This window comes from Myotis nattereri, assembly GCF_964212035.1.
Source record: "Myotis nattereri genome assembly, chromosome: 8".
In the NCBI taxonomy this organism is placed as follows: domain Eukaryota; kingdom Metazoa; phylum Chordata; class Mammalia; order Chiroptera; family Vespertilionidae; genus Myotis; species Myotis nattereri.
In genome coordinates this window covers 4,005,263-4,021,798 of record NC_138083.1, presented here as the reverse complement: position 1 = coordinate 4,021,798, position 16,536 = coordinate 4,005,263, and the positions used below count along the sequence as shown (strand labels likewise).

The 16,536-nt window shown below is 51.9% G+C and overlaps 1 protein-coding gene across 1 annotated transcript in view; it reads right to left on the bottom strand.

Annotated features, from left to right (window-relative positions):
* TAF4 (TATA-box binding protein associated factor 4) overlaps positions 1-16,536 on the bottom strand; it is a gene marked incomplete at its 5' end in the record, with an annotated part of 64,002 nt that overhangs the window by 3,465 nt on the left and 44,001 nt on the right. The window contains 5 exon segments of the mRNA XM_081096704.1: positions 12,518-12,637; positions 13,047-13,103; positions 13,499-13,624; positions 14,337-14,467; positions 14,727-14,896. Coding sequence (XP_080952830.1) covers positions 12,518-12,637; positions 13,047-13,103; positions 13,499-13,624; positions 14,337-14,467; positions 14,727-14,896 — 604 coding nt within the window.

Genomic DNA, 16,536 nt, shown 5'->3' with positions numbered 1-16,536 from the left:
GGGTCCGGCCTTGGGGGGTAAAAGGAACCTGAGGAAGAACCCTGGCCTGGACGTCAGGACAGCCCAGCCCTGCAGCCAAAGGACCCACAGGACCTCAGATAAAGAGCATCTGTTCCTGGCTTAGGCGGGTGACCCTGGACATAACTCAAGTGTGAGAGTGAAGGGGGACTGAGTGGGGACAAGTTAGGGTCCTGCAGGACGAGAATGTCACCATCAAAGGACAGGGAGCCCTCCCCTCAGTCTAACCAAACAAAACCCTGCCCAGCTACCCCGACTTTGAAATGCTGCCAGAAGAGGGAGCCGTCCGCCCATTCATCTTGTAAAACACCAGACAAGAGCAGCCTCGCAAGGCCCTGAAGAACCGCTGCAAAAATCAGAGCACACGACCCCACACGGTCAGAGGCAAACTGTCTGGAAACACAAGAAAACTAGGAGGACACTTTCAACAATAAACAATATAGATGTAAGCATCTGAGAATAGGAAAACCACCTTAAATCAAAAACTCAAAAATTAGGGAAGAAACAAATCTAAAACCAACAGAAACAAATTTAAAACCAGGAGAGTTAATTAAACACAAGAAAAGAAATGGAAAGAGCCCTAGCTGGTTTGGCTCAGTGGATAGAGCATTGGCTTGTGGACCTAAGGGTCCTGGGTTTGATTCTGGCCAAGGGCATGTACCTCAGTTGCAGGCTCCTCCCCGGCCAGGGCCCTAGTCAGGGCTTGTGCAGGAGGCAACCAATCGACGTATTTCTCTCACATCGATGTGTCTCTCTGTCTTTCTCTCTCTCTAACAATCAATGGAAAAATATCCTCGGGTCAGGATTTTTTTTTAATGGACAGAAAAGACAAAAGTAGCTCCGAAATGAGTAAATTCACTGCAAAGTGTACAGGGGAGAACAGACAAATAAAAGTGTAGAAAGGCAGGAAAGGAGGTGAGGAAAATGAAAAAAGTCGGGAAAAAGGGCAGGGGAAGTGGGAGCTCTGAAGAGGGCAGGCAGATCAGCACTAGGACTTGAACTACAATCCAAGCAAACCCTCCAGGACAGACAAAGAGCAACACCCCACACTGAAAGGGCCTGGGAAAATTAACCACAACAACTCACTGCTGTGACCTCCTAGCACTTAGTTTCGGAGTCAAAGCTCAGTCCTCTGGTAGAAAGAGAAAACAAACTCTGAAGACAAGAGAGTTAGCCTGGCATCAGGCTTCTCACAGCCCACGTGCACAGCCAGGCGGCCACGGAGCTGCACTGGGCCTGAGAGGAAGCAGGGCCCAGCACTCCTAGCCAGCTTGCCCTCCTCCATCCCCGGCCAAAGCAAGCCCCTTTCAGCGTACAGACATGGAGACCGTGCCCCGAGGCCGCATGCAGACCCTGTCACAGGACGGCACCATCCGGACAGGTGACAGACAGCACATCACAGACCGTGGAAATGGGCGCCTGGAACACGAGAATGTGCAGCAACACCAAAGGAAGGATGAGGCGGGAGGACGAGTGACAAGTGTCCTACGCTGTGACAGAGGGGAACTGGTGTGACACAGGAGAGGAGGGGAGAGAACGGGATAGGCTGAGTTCATTGACGACCGACAGCCAACAGGTGAGGCTGAAGGTCAAGAAAAATGAATAAGCTGAATAGTAAACAGGTAAGTGAAAACCAGGGGAATAAACACTAAGAAAGATTTAAGTGCCAAAGTAACCGCTGGAATACAGCTGCAGACGGGAAGGAGGAAGGGACCCCGGAACACACAGTGCTGAGCGGAAACGAGGAGGCAGGTGGGGGACCAGCACCTGCGTGTGTACAGCTCAGACTGTCAGGCACGGCAACGCTTCACCTGAAAACAAGCCATGAAAATCAGCCCAGATGTGGGAGTCCCACGGACACCGACAGCAACCAGAGAAGGTCCCTGCATGCCAGCGGGGACAGCCCTGGGAGGGCGAGCCCATCTGAGTAACTTCAGAGTGAGGGCTGGGCCTGACGCTGTGAGACCAAACAGAACAAGGACCACGACAACCTACATTCCCAACGGGGCATCTCACAGGGCTGCGCAACTCTGAACCCTTTACCTGCCCGTTAGGACGGAACAGGCCAGTCAGCCCAGAGGAAGGAGGGGTTGCCAGGAGGAGCCTGTGACCTCAGACTGACCCTGAGGTGCAAGTACAAATCCACTGCGTTCAGTCTAGGTGTACGTGGGCAGGAACAACACAACACAGACGAGTGTGTGCATGCGGAATCCGCGGGGGCTGAAAGCAGCACATCCCAGGAGCAGGAGCTCCCGGGGCCCAGGTCCTGATCCCCAAACATGGCCCTCCAATAAAATGAACAGGGCTCCTTGAAGAAATAGCTGATCTCTTAGTCATGGCCGGAAAAGTAAAATAAGCCTGGAACAGTTTGTAGTGTGAGAAAGAAAACCTTTAAAAACTGATGAGTCGTGTTGACGGACACAGGAGACAACCTGAAGGAGGTCACCATGAGTGACTGATGACGAGACCCAGGACGGCAGTGCAGTCCCGTGTCTCCCACACACGGCAGTGCAGTCCCGTGTCTCCCACACACGGCAGTGCAGTCCCGTGTCTCCCACACACGGCAGTGCAGTCCCGTGTCTCCCACGACAGCAGTGCAGTCCCGTGTCTCCCACACACAGCAGTGCAGTCCCGTGTCTCCCACGACAGCAGTGCAGTCCCGTGTCTCCCACACACGGCAGTGCAGTCCCGTGTCTCCCACAGACGGCAGTGCAGTCCCGTGTCTCCCACACACGGCAGTGCAGTCCCGTGTCTCCCACACACGGCAGTGCAGTCCCGTGTCTCCCACACACGGCAGTGCAGTCCCGTGTCTCCCACACACGGCAGTGCAGTCCCGTGTCTCCCACACACGGCAGTGCAGTCCCGTGTCTCCCACACACGGCAGTGCAGTCCCGTGTCTCCCACACACGGCAGTGCAGTCCCGTGTCTCCCACACACGGCAGTGCAGTCCCGTGTCTCCCACACACGGCAGTGCAGTCCCGTGTCTCCCACACACGGCAGTGCAGTCCCGTGTCTCCCACACACGGCAGTGCAGTCCCGTGTCTCCCACACACGGCAGTGCAGTCCCGTGTCTCCCAGGACAGCAGTGCAGTCCCGTGTCTCCCAGGACAGCAGTCACAAAGGGACAGGCAGGAACTTCACAGCGAGGCCCCTGCAGCCCCACATGGACCGAGTGTACCATTACCACCAGCACTGGGGCCTCCGCCTGACAGGCTGGGAGGGAACAGCCCCCCTTCTGCGACAGCCCGGCCAAATTATATGACCTGGGTTTAACCACAAGGAAGCACACTACCGGCCCCAATTAAGGGACATCAGCAAATAACCAGCCCGTGCCCTTCAGACGCGCCAGGACCAGAACGGACAGGGAAGACCAAGGACCTTCACAGACAGGAGGAGGCCAGGGAGAGAGAGGGCCAAACGCCACAGGGCCTGCAGCGGGAGAGGGCATCGGTGGAGATGGGAAGCCAACCCGGAGGAAAACGTTGCAAGAGACACATCTGATAAAGAACTGTTATCCACAATATGCAAACAACTCTGAACATTTAATAAGAAAACAAACAACCAGATTAAAAATGGGCCCAGACCTTCCCAGACCCCTCACCAAATAGATACACAGATGACGGGTAAGCAAATGAAAAGATGCTCCGGTCCTAGTCATCGGGGAAATGGAAATGAAACAATGAGATCCCACTGCACACCTATCAGAGCGGCCAAAACCCAGAGCACTGACCACACCAAGTGCCGGCGAGGACGGCAGCAGCGGGAGCCCCCTTCACTGCTGGCGGGAAGGCAGGGGCGCAGCCACTGTGGAAGGCAGCTGGGTGGTCTCTTACCAAACTGAACAGACTCGTGGGACCCAGCAGTCACGCTCCCTGCTATTTACCCAAAGGAGCTGAAAGCTGATGTCCACACAAAACCTGCCCACCGACGTTTACAGCAGCTTTGTTCTTGATTGACAGGACGGGAAGCAGCCCAGGCGTCCTTCCGCAGGTGGGTGGGTGAGTCACCGTGGTCCACCCAGACGGGGATATTATTTAGCACCGAAAAAAATAAGCTGTTAGGCCATGAAGAGACACAGACGAACGTGAAATGCATGACTGAATGACAGAAACCAATTGAAAAGGTTACAGGCTGTGTGACTCCAGCTGTGCAGACAGTGAAGACCATGGTGGCCAGGGGCTGGGGGGAGGGACGGACAAGGGGGCACAGAGGATTTTAGGGCCGTGAAACTACTCTGTGTGGTACTATGATGGTGGGCACATGTCGTAACACATTTGTCCAGACCCACAGAACCTACAGCCCTGAGAGCGACCCCAGTGCACACCGTGGGCTCCGGGTGCTGATGTCAATGCAGGGTCACTGACTGTTACAAATGCCCCGTCAGGTGGGCTGTGAATAGGGGGGCAGGGGCTACAGGGAACTCTCTGTACTTTCCTCTCAATTTTGCTGTGAACCTAAAACCACTTTAGAAAAAGCTTATTAATTTAAACAATTAAATTCTGAAAAACAAAATAGAGTCCTCAGTGAACAGTATAATACCAATGACACAGTAGGGAATGCTGGGTGACAGATATACAAAAACTCTCACCCTACCCAGTTTGGCTCAGTGGATAGAGTGTTGGCCTGCGGACTGAAGGGTCCCAGGTTCGATGCCGGACAAGGGCACATGCCTGGGTTGCAGGCTCAATCCCCGGGGGGGGGGGTGCAGGAGGCAACTGATCAATGCTTCTCTCTCATCATTGATGCTTCTATCTCTCTCTCCCTCTCCCTTCCTCTCTAAAATCAATACAAATATATTTAAAAACAAAAACAAAATAATCCAAAACTTTAAAAAAAACTTTCCAAAGTTTCTGCAACTTTTCTATGTGTGTAAAAGTTAGTTCAAAATAAAAACTATTTTTAAAAAAATACCCTGAGGAAATAATCTTAAACTTGGGAATAAAAAGACAAGAGACTGAACACCATCTCTACTAGAGAGGCAGAGAGAGGACTTAAAATTCTGGGCTTGGTGTTGGCCATCGCACGTATAACACAACTTCTTCTGAAGTCCAAATGGGCAACGCCGACACTGCGGGGAGGCCCCCAGGCGTCCTTGGTGACAAGCTTCCCACCCGCTCATCTGGCTCCCCGTCCTCAGGCCGGTCTCCTCCACCCTCGCCCGCGCCCCCACCCATGTGGAAGCACTGTGCCTTGTCTGTCCGTTAGAGTTGTTCTGGATATTTCACCACCTAAGTCAAAACACTCTTCCGGGGAACCTGCCCTCCCATCCTCGCACAGGGACCAGAGCCACTGACATGGTCGGGAAATCAGTTTCATAAGCAAAACACCGCACACACTGAGAACAACAGAAACTCAGTTTCCACCAAGAGGGGCACAGGCCAGGGCAGTGTGCTGGAGAGAGGCCCCAGGGTACCCAACCCAGTCTCCACTTCGACGTCAACACTGAGCTGGCTTCAGATACTGAAAGGGGCACGCGTGACACACAGCACACACACACACATACACACACACACACACACACACGATACGCCCATGAACGCACACAACACGCTTGCACACATGCACACACGACACACAGTACACACACACGTAAGCACATGCAGGCACACGCACAACACTCAGCATGCACATACGCTCACACACGTATGCACAGGCGCCGCCCTGAAAGGAACCAGGGCTCTGGACCAGCTGCTGGCGGGGTGCCCGGAGCCCTTGCGCCAGTAGAAATGGGACGCCTGAGGAATAAGGCGACATTTCAAAAGGATATAGAGAGCAGCTTGAAGAAGCTTCCACTGACCATCTAGAAATAACGAGAGGATTGATTACCACCCACTGAGAGCAAAGGAATCTGCCAGTCCGCGCGCATGGTGAACAGATGGGGATGAAGGGATGAGGGAGAAGGTGAAGCTCTTCTTACAGGAGAGAAGCTAATGATGGAGAAGGTGTGACAACAGACAACCCCAATTGGCACCTATGGTGTCGGCGTGCAGGTGGCAGTTGTGAGGGTGCTAAGGCTAGAGGTCTGGTGGGAAGGAGGGCTGCACAGCCTGCAACATCTCCTCACTAAGGACTGATCTCTCTGAGGGCGCAGCATGAGTGTACACAGGAGTGGCCTGGCAGACGCCAGCTGAACCAGATGGCATCGAGGTCACCAGGTCAACATGGGGGCCTACTGACTGATGACCACAGCAGAGAACCAGTGATCCTGAGCCCAAGGCCTGACCTCTAAACCTGTCCCACATAGGGACACTCAGAAGAGACTAACAAGGCACGTGAACTGGACCAAAGAGAAAAGGAGAAAAATGCTGCCAGGACAGCTTGCGAAATGTGACCAGTCTGAGGACTGGCCGGTGGCCGGATCCGTGCTGACTCCCCCATGACAAGGTTGGATAGGCAGCATTGATGCACGTGGGGATGACAGAACAGCATATCAGAAACATTGTGTGGGTGTGTACATATGGAGAACAATCCTATCTAATAAAAGAGAAACATGGTAATTAGCCGTACGTCCGCTACCATTCCCATTGGCTAATCAGGGTGATATGCTAATTAACTGCCAGCCAAGATGGCGGCCGGCAGCCAGGCAGCTTGAAACTAACATGAGGCTTGCTTACTTCAGTGACAGAGGACTCCAACGTTCCCCGCCTGCCGCTGCAGGCCTCTGAGCCTGCAGTCTGATAGATTGTAACAAATATAGAAGATAAACAAAACCCCAGAAACCAGCTTTCAGTGAGCCGAGATCTCAGAGCTGGAGTTGATACAGTGTCTCGATTATAGAACCCAGCAGAGGCCTCAGAGCTGGAGCCAGAGCTAAAGCTGGCCCAGAATAAAAAAAGAAAAAGAAAAACAGGAGCAGTTGGGAGCTTTAGTCACCCGCGAGCCTGAAAACAGCCCTCAGCCCCTCACCCAGACTGGCCAGGCACCCCAGTGGGGACCCCCACCCTGAAGGGTGTGTGACCAGCTGCAAACAGCCATCATCCCTCATCCAGGCTGGCCAGGCACCCCAGTGGGGACCCCCACCCTGGTCCAGGACACCCTTCAGGGCAAACCAGCCAGTCCCACCCATGCACCAGGCCTCTATCCTATATAGTAAAAGGGTAATATGCCTCCCAGCACCAGGATAAGCAGAGCCATGAGGCCTCCCAGCACCGGGATCAGCATGACAGGGGGCAGCACTCAAACCCCCTGATCGCTCTGCGGCTCTGTGTGTGACAGGGGGCGGGGCCACAACCTCCCTATCCGCCCTGCTCTGTTCTTGACAGGGGAAAGCGCCCCAACCTTCTGATCAGCCCTGCTCTGTGCGTGACAGGGGGGAGCTCCCGAACCCCCTGATCGCCCTGCAGCTCTGTGTGTGACAGGGTGCAGCGCCCCAACCCCCCCCCAGCCCCCCATGGGCCCTGCTCTGTGTGTGACAGGGTAGAGCCATAACCTCCTCATTGGCCCTGCCCTGAGTGTGAGAGTGGCAGCGCCCCAACCCCCTGATCGGCCCTGCTCTGTGGGTGATAGAGGGTGGCGCCCCAACCCCCGCTCCCCCTACAGGCCCTGCTCTGCATGTGATGGGGTAGAACCATAACCTCCCCATTGGCCCTGCCCTGAGTGTGACAGTGGCGGCACCCCAACCCCCTGATCGGCCCTGCTCTGTGGGTGATAGAGGGCGGCGCCCCAACCCCCTGATCCGCCCTGCTCTGTGTGTGACAGGGGATGGTGCCCCAACTCCCCTATCGGACCTACTCTGTGAGTGACAGGGGGGAGCTCCCCAACCCCCTGATGGGCCCTGCTCTGTGCGTGACAGAGGGGAGCTCCCCAACGCCCCCTGATGGGCCCTGCTCTGTGCATGACAGGGGGGAGCTCCCCAACCCCCTGATCGACCCTGCTCTGTGCGTGACAGGGTAAGGAGCCCCAACCCCCCTGATGGGCCCTGCTCTGTACGTGACAGGGGGTGGCGCTGCAACCTCCCCATCGACCCTGCCTTGAGTGTGACAGGGGGCGGTGCCCCAACCCCCCAACTGGCCCTACCCTGAGCGTGACTGAGGGTGGCATCGCAACCTCCCAATCCGCCCTGCTCTGTGCATGACAGGGGGCGGCGCCCCAACTCCCCAATCGGCCCTGCTCTGAGCCCGACCAGGGGCTGCACCTAGGGATTGGGCCTGCCCTCTGCCACCCGGGAGCAGGCCTAAGCCAGCAGGTCGTTATCTCCCGAGGGGTCCCAGACTGCGAGAGGGCACAGGCCAGGCTGAGGGACCCCCCTCCCCCCCTGAGTGCACAAATTTTTGTGCACCGGGCCTCTAGTACAATAATAAAAGAAGAAACTCTGTGTTTCGTGTACTCACAACTATAAACCTACTTCTGCCCCATTCTGTGAGTGTGCAATACTATATATATAATACACAAATGCACATACACACAGACATGGGGGTGGGGGAGACAGGGCAAAGAAGAAAATGTGATAAGTGTTCAGAATGGAAAATCTGAATGAAGGGTGTTCTTTGTACTAGGCCTAAAATTCTTCTGTAGGTTTGAAACTATTTTAAAATAAAAACACTTTGAAAGAAGTTCATCAACATATCCAAGGGAGATGATAACAGGGGCAGCATTTTTAGCATCTTGCCAAAGGCCCATCTATATAGATAAAAGCCTAAGCAACCGTTCGACCGTTTGACCGGTAGCTATGACACGCACTGACCACCAGGGGGCAGATGCTCAACGCACAGGCATGGAAACATGGAACAGACTGATGAATCTCAGAGGGAAGGGGAGAAGGGGGAGGGCGGGAAGAGATTAACCAAAGATCTTATATGCATACTAGAAGCCCAGTGCACAGATTCATGCACTGGTGGGGTCCCTCGGCCTGGCCTGCGGGAATCGGGCCAAATCCGTGCCCCAGGCCTCCAACATCCTCCTAGGGGTCCTGGATTGCAAGAGGGCACAGGCCGGACCGAGGGAACCCACCGGTGCACGAATCCGTGCACCGGGCCTCTAGTAGCATATAAAACCCAGAACAGCCAGCAGACACTCTTGAGAACAAAGCCAGTGAAGGTGAACCACAGCAGTCACACACCTCAATGGTATTGTCAAACGGTGCAGGGCAAGTTGGAAAAAGGCCACCAGCACCACCAGCAACCCAGGGGCCAGCAGGCCTTCACTGGAAGAGCAATGGCTCATTCAAGAGCAGGAGCTAAACCTGGGAGGCTCTGTCTCCTCACACAGCAGCCCAGTGCTGGGAAGCCTTACAGGACTGGCCAGGGTCCCGGTCAGGAAATCAAGCTGAGCAGGAGGGGGCAGTGGGAACAGAGAAAGGTGCAGAAAGATAGGGTGGGGAGCTGAGCCATGGACTCTCAGAACATGAGCACCCACACTTGTATCACCATGGAAACAACCCAATCAAGTCACAAACTTCCCTCAAACCACACTGCCTCTTAAAAGTTCAAGAAAACAAATTCACAAAAGTGAGCAACTGAAAGCATCGGCATCAAATCCCATACAAGACACTACAGGGAAAAGGAGAAAAAGCAGCAAGATAACATCCCTACAGACGACAAAAAACAGATGAAAACTGTAATGTGCTAATTCAAAACAAACTAAAGACATTAAGGAAATAATGACAAGCATGAAACAACAAAAATCAGAACTGACAAAACTTAGAGATGAGGCGACAAAACCAAGAATTAGAAATTAGAAACAAAATTTCATTTGAGAAATGAAGACTAAACTAAAAAGAACACAAGAGCAAAGAAGCACAACAAATAACACCTTAGGAAGAAATTGTAAAGGTGAGACAATGAAAAGTATAACTTAAAAAATAGATAGATTGAAAATATTCAAGCAAAGAAGGTACGACATAGAGTAACGGGACTCTCTGAAAAGGAAAACAAAATAGACAGGCACCGTTAAAGAAAGTGTTTCTGAAGGAAGATCTGATGCTGCATGCTAAACGGACATACCGACACTGAAAAGGCCAATCCAGTGTAACCAACTCCATGTAAACGAAAGGCTTAAAGAAAAGAATTCTCTGGGCATCTTTGGGAAAAAAGAACATGATACACATGAGAAATGCAGTATCATCAGACCTGGACAGCACTTTCTCCTAGAAACCAGTATCTGGAGTGACACATGTAAGGTTCTCAAGGAAAGAAATGTGAGCCAAGGATTTATGGCTGCCAGACTGACCTTCCAATGGAAAAGGCAGTTATCAAGATGCGACCACTTGGGAAACGGTGTCTCCAGGAACCATTCCAAAAAAGGCTGGTAGAGTGAGACTCAGAAAAACAAAATGACAAAACCGATGTCAGCATAGAAACTAGTCATCAGTATCAAATACACAGTTTCTTCCTGAACTGAGAGTAAAGGAGCTACAGGGAGAGGGCAGACCAGGGAAGCGCTACAGTGCAGTACTTCTGTGGTGAGCCACAGCCCTCCACTCTCCTGGCACCCAGGAGTCAAGACCCACCCTCTCACCCTCCAAAAACCTAAAACCAACCTGGCGGGGGAGGCAGAGCCTGCAGGTGAGTCTGCTAGGTCAGAGGGGCTTCTGAGACCCCGTGAGCTTCCTACAGACCCTTTCCAACACCAAAGTGAAAACCAGCCGAGTGGCAGGACTTCCTGCTGAAACATGAACAACGCTCTTCAGAGGAAGACAAAATCCAGAGTCAACCAGCACGTCAGGCACAATAGCCAGCACTTGATCAACAATCACTAAACACACAGAGAAACAGGAAGTATGACCTTCAGTTGGGGGAAAAGGCAACCTGAGATGAGCCTGAGACAGCACAGATGTTAGACATGACAAAGATATCAAACAGCTTTCACAGACAGAATGAAAGAAAAATGGGAAAATATGGTTGCACAAGGGGCAACGGGGAAGCTCAGCCAAGAATTAGAAACCATAGAAACCTAAGTGAAAACCCTCCAACTTCAGAATACGTGAGCAATGAAAATTTCACTGAAGGGGCTTGCTTCACAGCTGCCTGGAGATGTGGTTGGGGAACTTGAGGATAAGTCACTAGAAATTATCTAGTCTGAAAAAAAGGTGGAATGTACATGTAACTGGGAGTTCCAGGGGAAAAAAGACGACAGAAAAGAATTTTGAAGAAATAAAAGCCAAGATATTCCAAATTTGAGGGAAAATACTCTCCTAGAGATCTAAGAACTCCAAGCAGGTTAAGTATCAACAGAACTCAGTCTGAACACAACACAGACAAACTTCTGACTATCTAAAAAAAATAAAGGCAGAGAAGTGAGATGTACAGGCAACAGGGACCTGGAAGACAGTGAAACAACAGCTTAAAGAAGTAGGAGGATGGTTACACACCTGTGGTTGTTCCTAGTTTAGAATAGGTGTGCAGTTCGGCAAAGCACGAAATTTAATCTCCCTTCTTTTGTGAGCTGGTCAAGAAACCACGGCACTGGGACATTCCTTAGAAAGGAAGGAACCAGTGGTGCAACAGAAGGGTCCGAAGAACAGGGAAAACGTCAGGGATGGCTAATTCCTGGATTCACTTATCCCTTTAGTCTGTTGTTCTATAAAATTAAATGACGTATATCTGGTTTTGCTTGGCTTATTCAAGAATGTAGGAGAAATTAAATCTTAAATTTTAGCCGAAACCGGTTTGGCTCAGTGGATAGAGCGTCGGCCTGCGGACTGAATGGTCCCAGGTTCGATTCCGGTCAGAGGCATGTGCCTGGGTTGCGGGCACATCCCCAGTGGGAGATGTGCAGGAGGCGGCTGATCGATGTTTCTCTCCCATCGATGTTTCTGATTCTCTGTCTCTCTCCCTTCCTCTCTGTAAAAAATCAATAAAATATATTTTTTTAAAAATCTTAAATTTTAAGAAGAGTTGAAAGAAAAAAACAGACTGTCAACCCAGGATTTCATACTTAGAGAAAACATTGTTTGAAACAGAAAAATACAACCATTTTCAGGATTCAAAAGCAAGGCCTCCACCGCCAGCCGTTACCCTATAATGACCAGGCAAGTGCCACACTAGAACGGGCCTCAGGAGGGCACGGAGAACACCGGGAACAGTAGAGAAGTAGGGACAAATCAGAGATGACATTTTCTCTTCCTGTAATTGAGCTTAAAAACAACTGACAATTTAAAGCAAAATTAGCGTTCTTTAAGGTTCGATCTCTAACTATATATGAAGATATGCCAACAAACAAAGCAGGAAACGGACACGGCGCCGGGAGTGACCGTCCCCTATGCTGATCCCTGTCCCGTCCAGTAGGAACAGCTCTCCTGGGAAGGCCCTTCCCCTGACAGTTATAATCGCCCATATTCTTTTCAAAGCCAGTCTCATCTCATTGTATTAAACCATGCAACTAAACTGCTTATGGAAAGAACTCGTCCCCTGTGATGTTCACAAATAAATCGATTTTAATGTAAAGTGTCAACCACACATGTGAGAACGCCCATTCTCCTACATGAGTCTGACTACCCGAGGGGTGAGCTTCCAGGTGCCCCACGGCCCCCTCAAGCCCCCACCTCCACAAGCTGCTGTACCTCTGTCCCGGAACCCGGTCCCGGGGAGTCCACTTTCCGCTTCTTGCGGGGCCCGATGGCTGCCAGCGCGGTGAGATTGGCGTCACGCTGCCTCATCTGCGCCAGCTCCTGCTGCTGCATCTGTGTGAAGAGGAAACAAGGATGGTCACCTCATGCGTGTTTCCTGCTCTCAACAAAGTGATTCACAGACAAGGGATTGGCACAAATTTTCTAAATTAAAATTATGTTCATGTTTGGTCCGTTTTTTGAACAGAAAGCATATTTTGCAATCAGAAAAACAACAAACCAAGTGGCGCTCATCGCACAAAGCTCAGGACAAATTTACAAGTACAGACGGAACGCACCGGTGAGAAAGTGCACTAGCTCTGAAGTGGGCAGTCAGCTCCGAGACGCCTGGGCAAGCACTTCACGCGTCTACAGAAATGCTGCCTCGCCAACGCCATCACTAACCCACTCCCCACGCACGTTTCGGGGGACGGGGACAGGTCCCAGCAGCTGAGAAGGCTCTCCCACCCCAAGAGCCCCTCACCTCTTTCGCCTTCTGTTTCAGCCTTAATTGTTCTGGATCCTCTTGTCTGGAGCGAGACTATTTTTCAAAGAGGGAAAGAAGAAAGATACACTATGACATAAATGCTCGCGACATGGCAACACCGAGGTCGTGACAGGAGGCACACTGTTTAAATGCTGAAAGCCAAAAGATGAAAATCTGTGTTGCATGTCACAGGAAATAAAACATAATTCTTCAGAAAACAATACCGATTTGGACATAAAAACTAAGATACAGTCTCTGATGTGCCTGCTGGTTACAGGGACCTGACTGGGTAGGACACAGGACAGGCGCCAGGATGCGCCCTGCCCCACGTGCCATGGCTCCTGAGGCCTCGCGCCCCAGCCCCATTCCTGATTGCACCCCAAACACCGCTTCAGCGCCCTAGGAACCCCGAGGGCATCTGTCGTCCCAGGATACTCAGGAGCACTTGCCTTGGCTGCTCGCATTAAGATCTCTCTTTCCTGTTCATCTTTCCTCTGTTTTTCAATCTGATCGAGTTGTTCAAAAAACTTGAGCTGAGCCCGAACATCACTTGCTTGCTCATATCTGTCATCATCCTACAAAGAAGGTAAAAATGGTCTTTTGATCAACTGGAAACCCAGCTGAACAGTCTGCACCCCTCCCCAGTCCAGTGCCCACAGTGCCACCCTGCAGGCCCCACACCCGATGCGCCCCCACGTTTACACAAGGAAAGGCGCGGTGAGCTCACGGGGAGTTTCCACTTTATACACTTCGTTGTTTGGTGTTTTTTTAAGTAACATTTAACCACGTTTATAGTAACATAAACATTTTCAGAGTAAAACAGCTCTGTGCTTTCATTTTAACAGCTGCTCTGTCGGCGCTATTGCCGGCCTATCTTGCTCCTCGGTGCCTGTGGGACAGCACTCGCTGGAGCACAACAAGGATGCATGCTGACCACTGCTGTGGAGGCCAGGCCTCTGGTGCAGGCAACCTCAACAAAACACAATGGGTGATGTTCCGAGTCACTGAGCAGACTGGAGCCCCCCGTCTGCAGGGTTAGTTGGAAACCCCTGGGGGAACTGGGTGCCAGACCCCATCCTTCATGTCCAAGCTGAAAGTCACCTCCACCTCTGCCCCCGCCACAAATCCCTCCATCCCCAGCCTGGGGGACAGAGCACCTGAGAGCACTGTGCAGCCAGGAAGTGGATCTTCCCCACACCTAGCTCTACAGGGGACCTGGAACAAGCCGGCGGGGCTGCCTGCCTGCGCTGGGCAGCAGGACGCTGGGTGCAGAGAACAGCATGTTACCTTATGAGAAAAGTTCTTCTGCTGAGCCGTTTCTGATATTTTTTCCACGAGGTTCTGTAGCCTCTGTTGTGTGGCGTGTGACACGTAACTCACGACGTCGGGGTGCAGTTCCGTTATGCCGTGTTTCTTACCTGGGGGTCAGGCAATAGTTCACGCATTTAAGCACTTCTTTCTCACCACTTGCTGCCTTATGCAGCCTCGGGGCAGCCCAGGCAGGCCCTGGGCAGAGCACCATCACCACCGACTTCGTCGAAGGTACAACACAGGCAAACCCGTGGTGGGGAGTTGCTGGAAAGGGCAGCTTGACCCCGACCAAGCACTAAAGTCATGGTGCCCACAAACCCACGTGGGGACGCAGACGCCTGTGACAGCCGTGAAACAGGAACGTACCTATTTCCAATATCCTTCTCTGCAGAGGCGCTGGCAGGAGGAAGGTTTCGTCTTTGCAGGACCGTGTAAGCGTGCCCACCAACTCAGAGTTCGTGGCTAAGATCCTTGCACTTTCCTCCGATAGGTTTACTCCAGCCATTGACGCCACATCGTTAATGTCATCGTCGTCCCTTCAGATAAGAACAACAGATGACTGTGCCGAGCATGGGCTGCAGCAAAGCGCATTCAGGTGGTCCCAACTTAGGGGCAATGAACAGGTGGAGGGAACAGGGGACCCCTTGGAGAAAGCGCGGCTAACATCTCCCCAGGCACGCGTCCGCCATCTGTCTCGTGCTGGGTGCTGTCACCTGAATGAGGAAGCCTAGGGGTCTTCTTTGACAGTGACCCCGGTCTTTGAAAGAAATACCCATTCAGGGTCAAGCGGGCGTGAGTCTTTGCATATGGACGGATGTGTGCACGGGGCTCCCCAACAGTCAATGCCAAGTTCAGACAGTAAAACCCAACACTCTACTCACTGCTCGAGGAGTTCCCCCAAATGGAACTCTTTTTTAAAAGTCACAGAGCATTGCCCTAGCCAGTTTGGCTCAGTGGATAGAGCACTGACCTGTGGACCAAAGGGTCCCGGGTTCAATTCCAGTCAAGGGCACATATGCCAAGGTTGCAGGCTCAATCCCCAGTTAGGGGGCATGCAGGAGGCAGCCGATCAATGAGTCTCTCATCATTAATGTTTCAATCTCTCTCTCCCTCCCCCTTCCTCTCTGAAATCAATAAAAATACATTTTAAATATAAGCATAACCAATGGACACAAGACACTGGGGGGTAGAGGCGGCCAGGGGAAGGTCAAGGGGGGGAAAAAAGGAGACATATGTAATACTCTTCTGTAATACTTTAAGCAATAAAATAAAATTTAAAAAAATAAAAATAAATACATTTTAAAAAAACAAAACTGTGCCCATTTTACTTTAAAAAAAAAAAAAAAAGTCACAGAGCATTGCCCTAGTCAGTTTGGCTCCATGGATAGGCCTGCAGACTGAAGGGTCCTGGGTTCGATTCCAGTCAAGGGCACGTACCTTGGTTGCAGGCTCCTCCCTGGCCAGGGCCCTGGTCAGGGCTTATGCAGGAGGCAACCAATCGATGTGTTTCTCTCACATCAATACTTTTCTGTCTTTCCCTCTCCCTTCCACTCTCTCTAAAATCAATGAAAAAATATCCTCGGGTGAGGATTAAAAATGAAGAAGAAAAAGAGCATCAATTTATGTATCACACAATCACAGACTCTGGGGAGAACTGGAGCTCAGTAGGAAGAACTCCTTCCTGAACCACCTGAGGGTGCACTGCCGACCCGACACTCCTACTTGGCGTCCTCGCCGACAAGGGTACTCCTGAGAGAACCAGGTCGAATCACCAGCCGCACTCAGACCCGCCCAGATCGGCGGACTGTCCCAGGAGTGCCGTCCACAGCAGAGGTCCTATTCACAGGCACCTCTGGCATTTTACTCAGTGTCTTCAGCCTCCTTAGGCCTGGAATGCTCCAAAGCCCTTCCTTGATCTCATGCCCTTCACACTTAGGTCACAGGCCGCTGGTTTTAACGTGCGTCCTTGTTTTCCATCTAACTGATGTCCGCTCATGACAAGATGCCTCTTTGGCAGGAGTTTCACACAAGTCACGTCCGCCACCTCCACAGGGCCTGAGTCTTGCTGGTCCCTTACTAGCGTGTCCTCCAAGCTCCAGCACCATGGTCCCTGCCCAGCTTCCCCACCACCAGGGTGCTCTGCGCCCCCCCTTGTGGCTGGACGTGAGGACCTGTG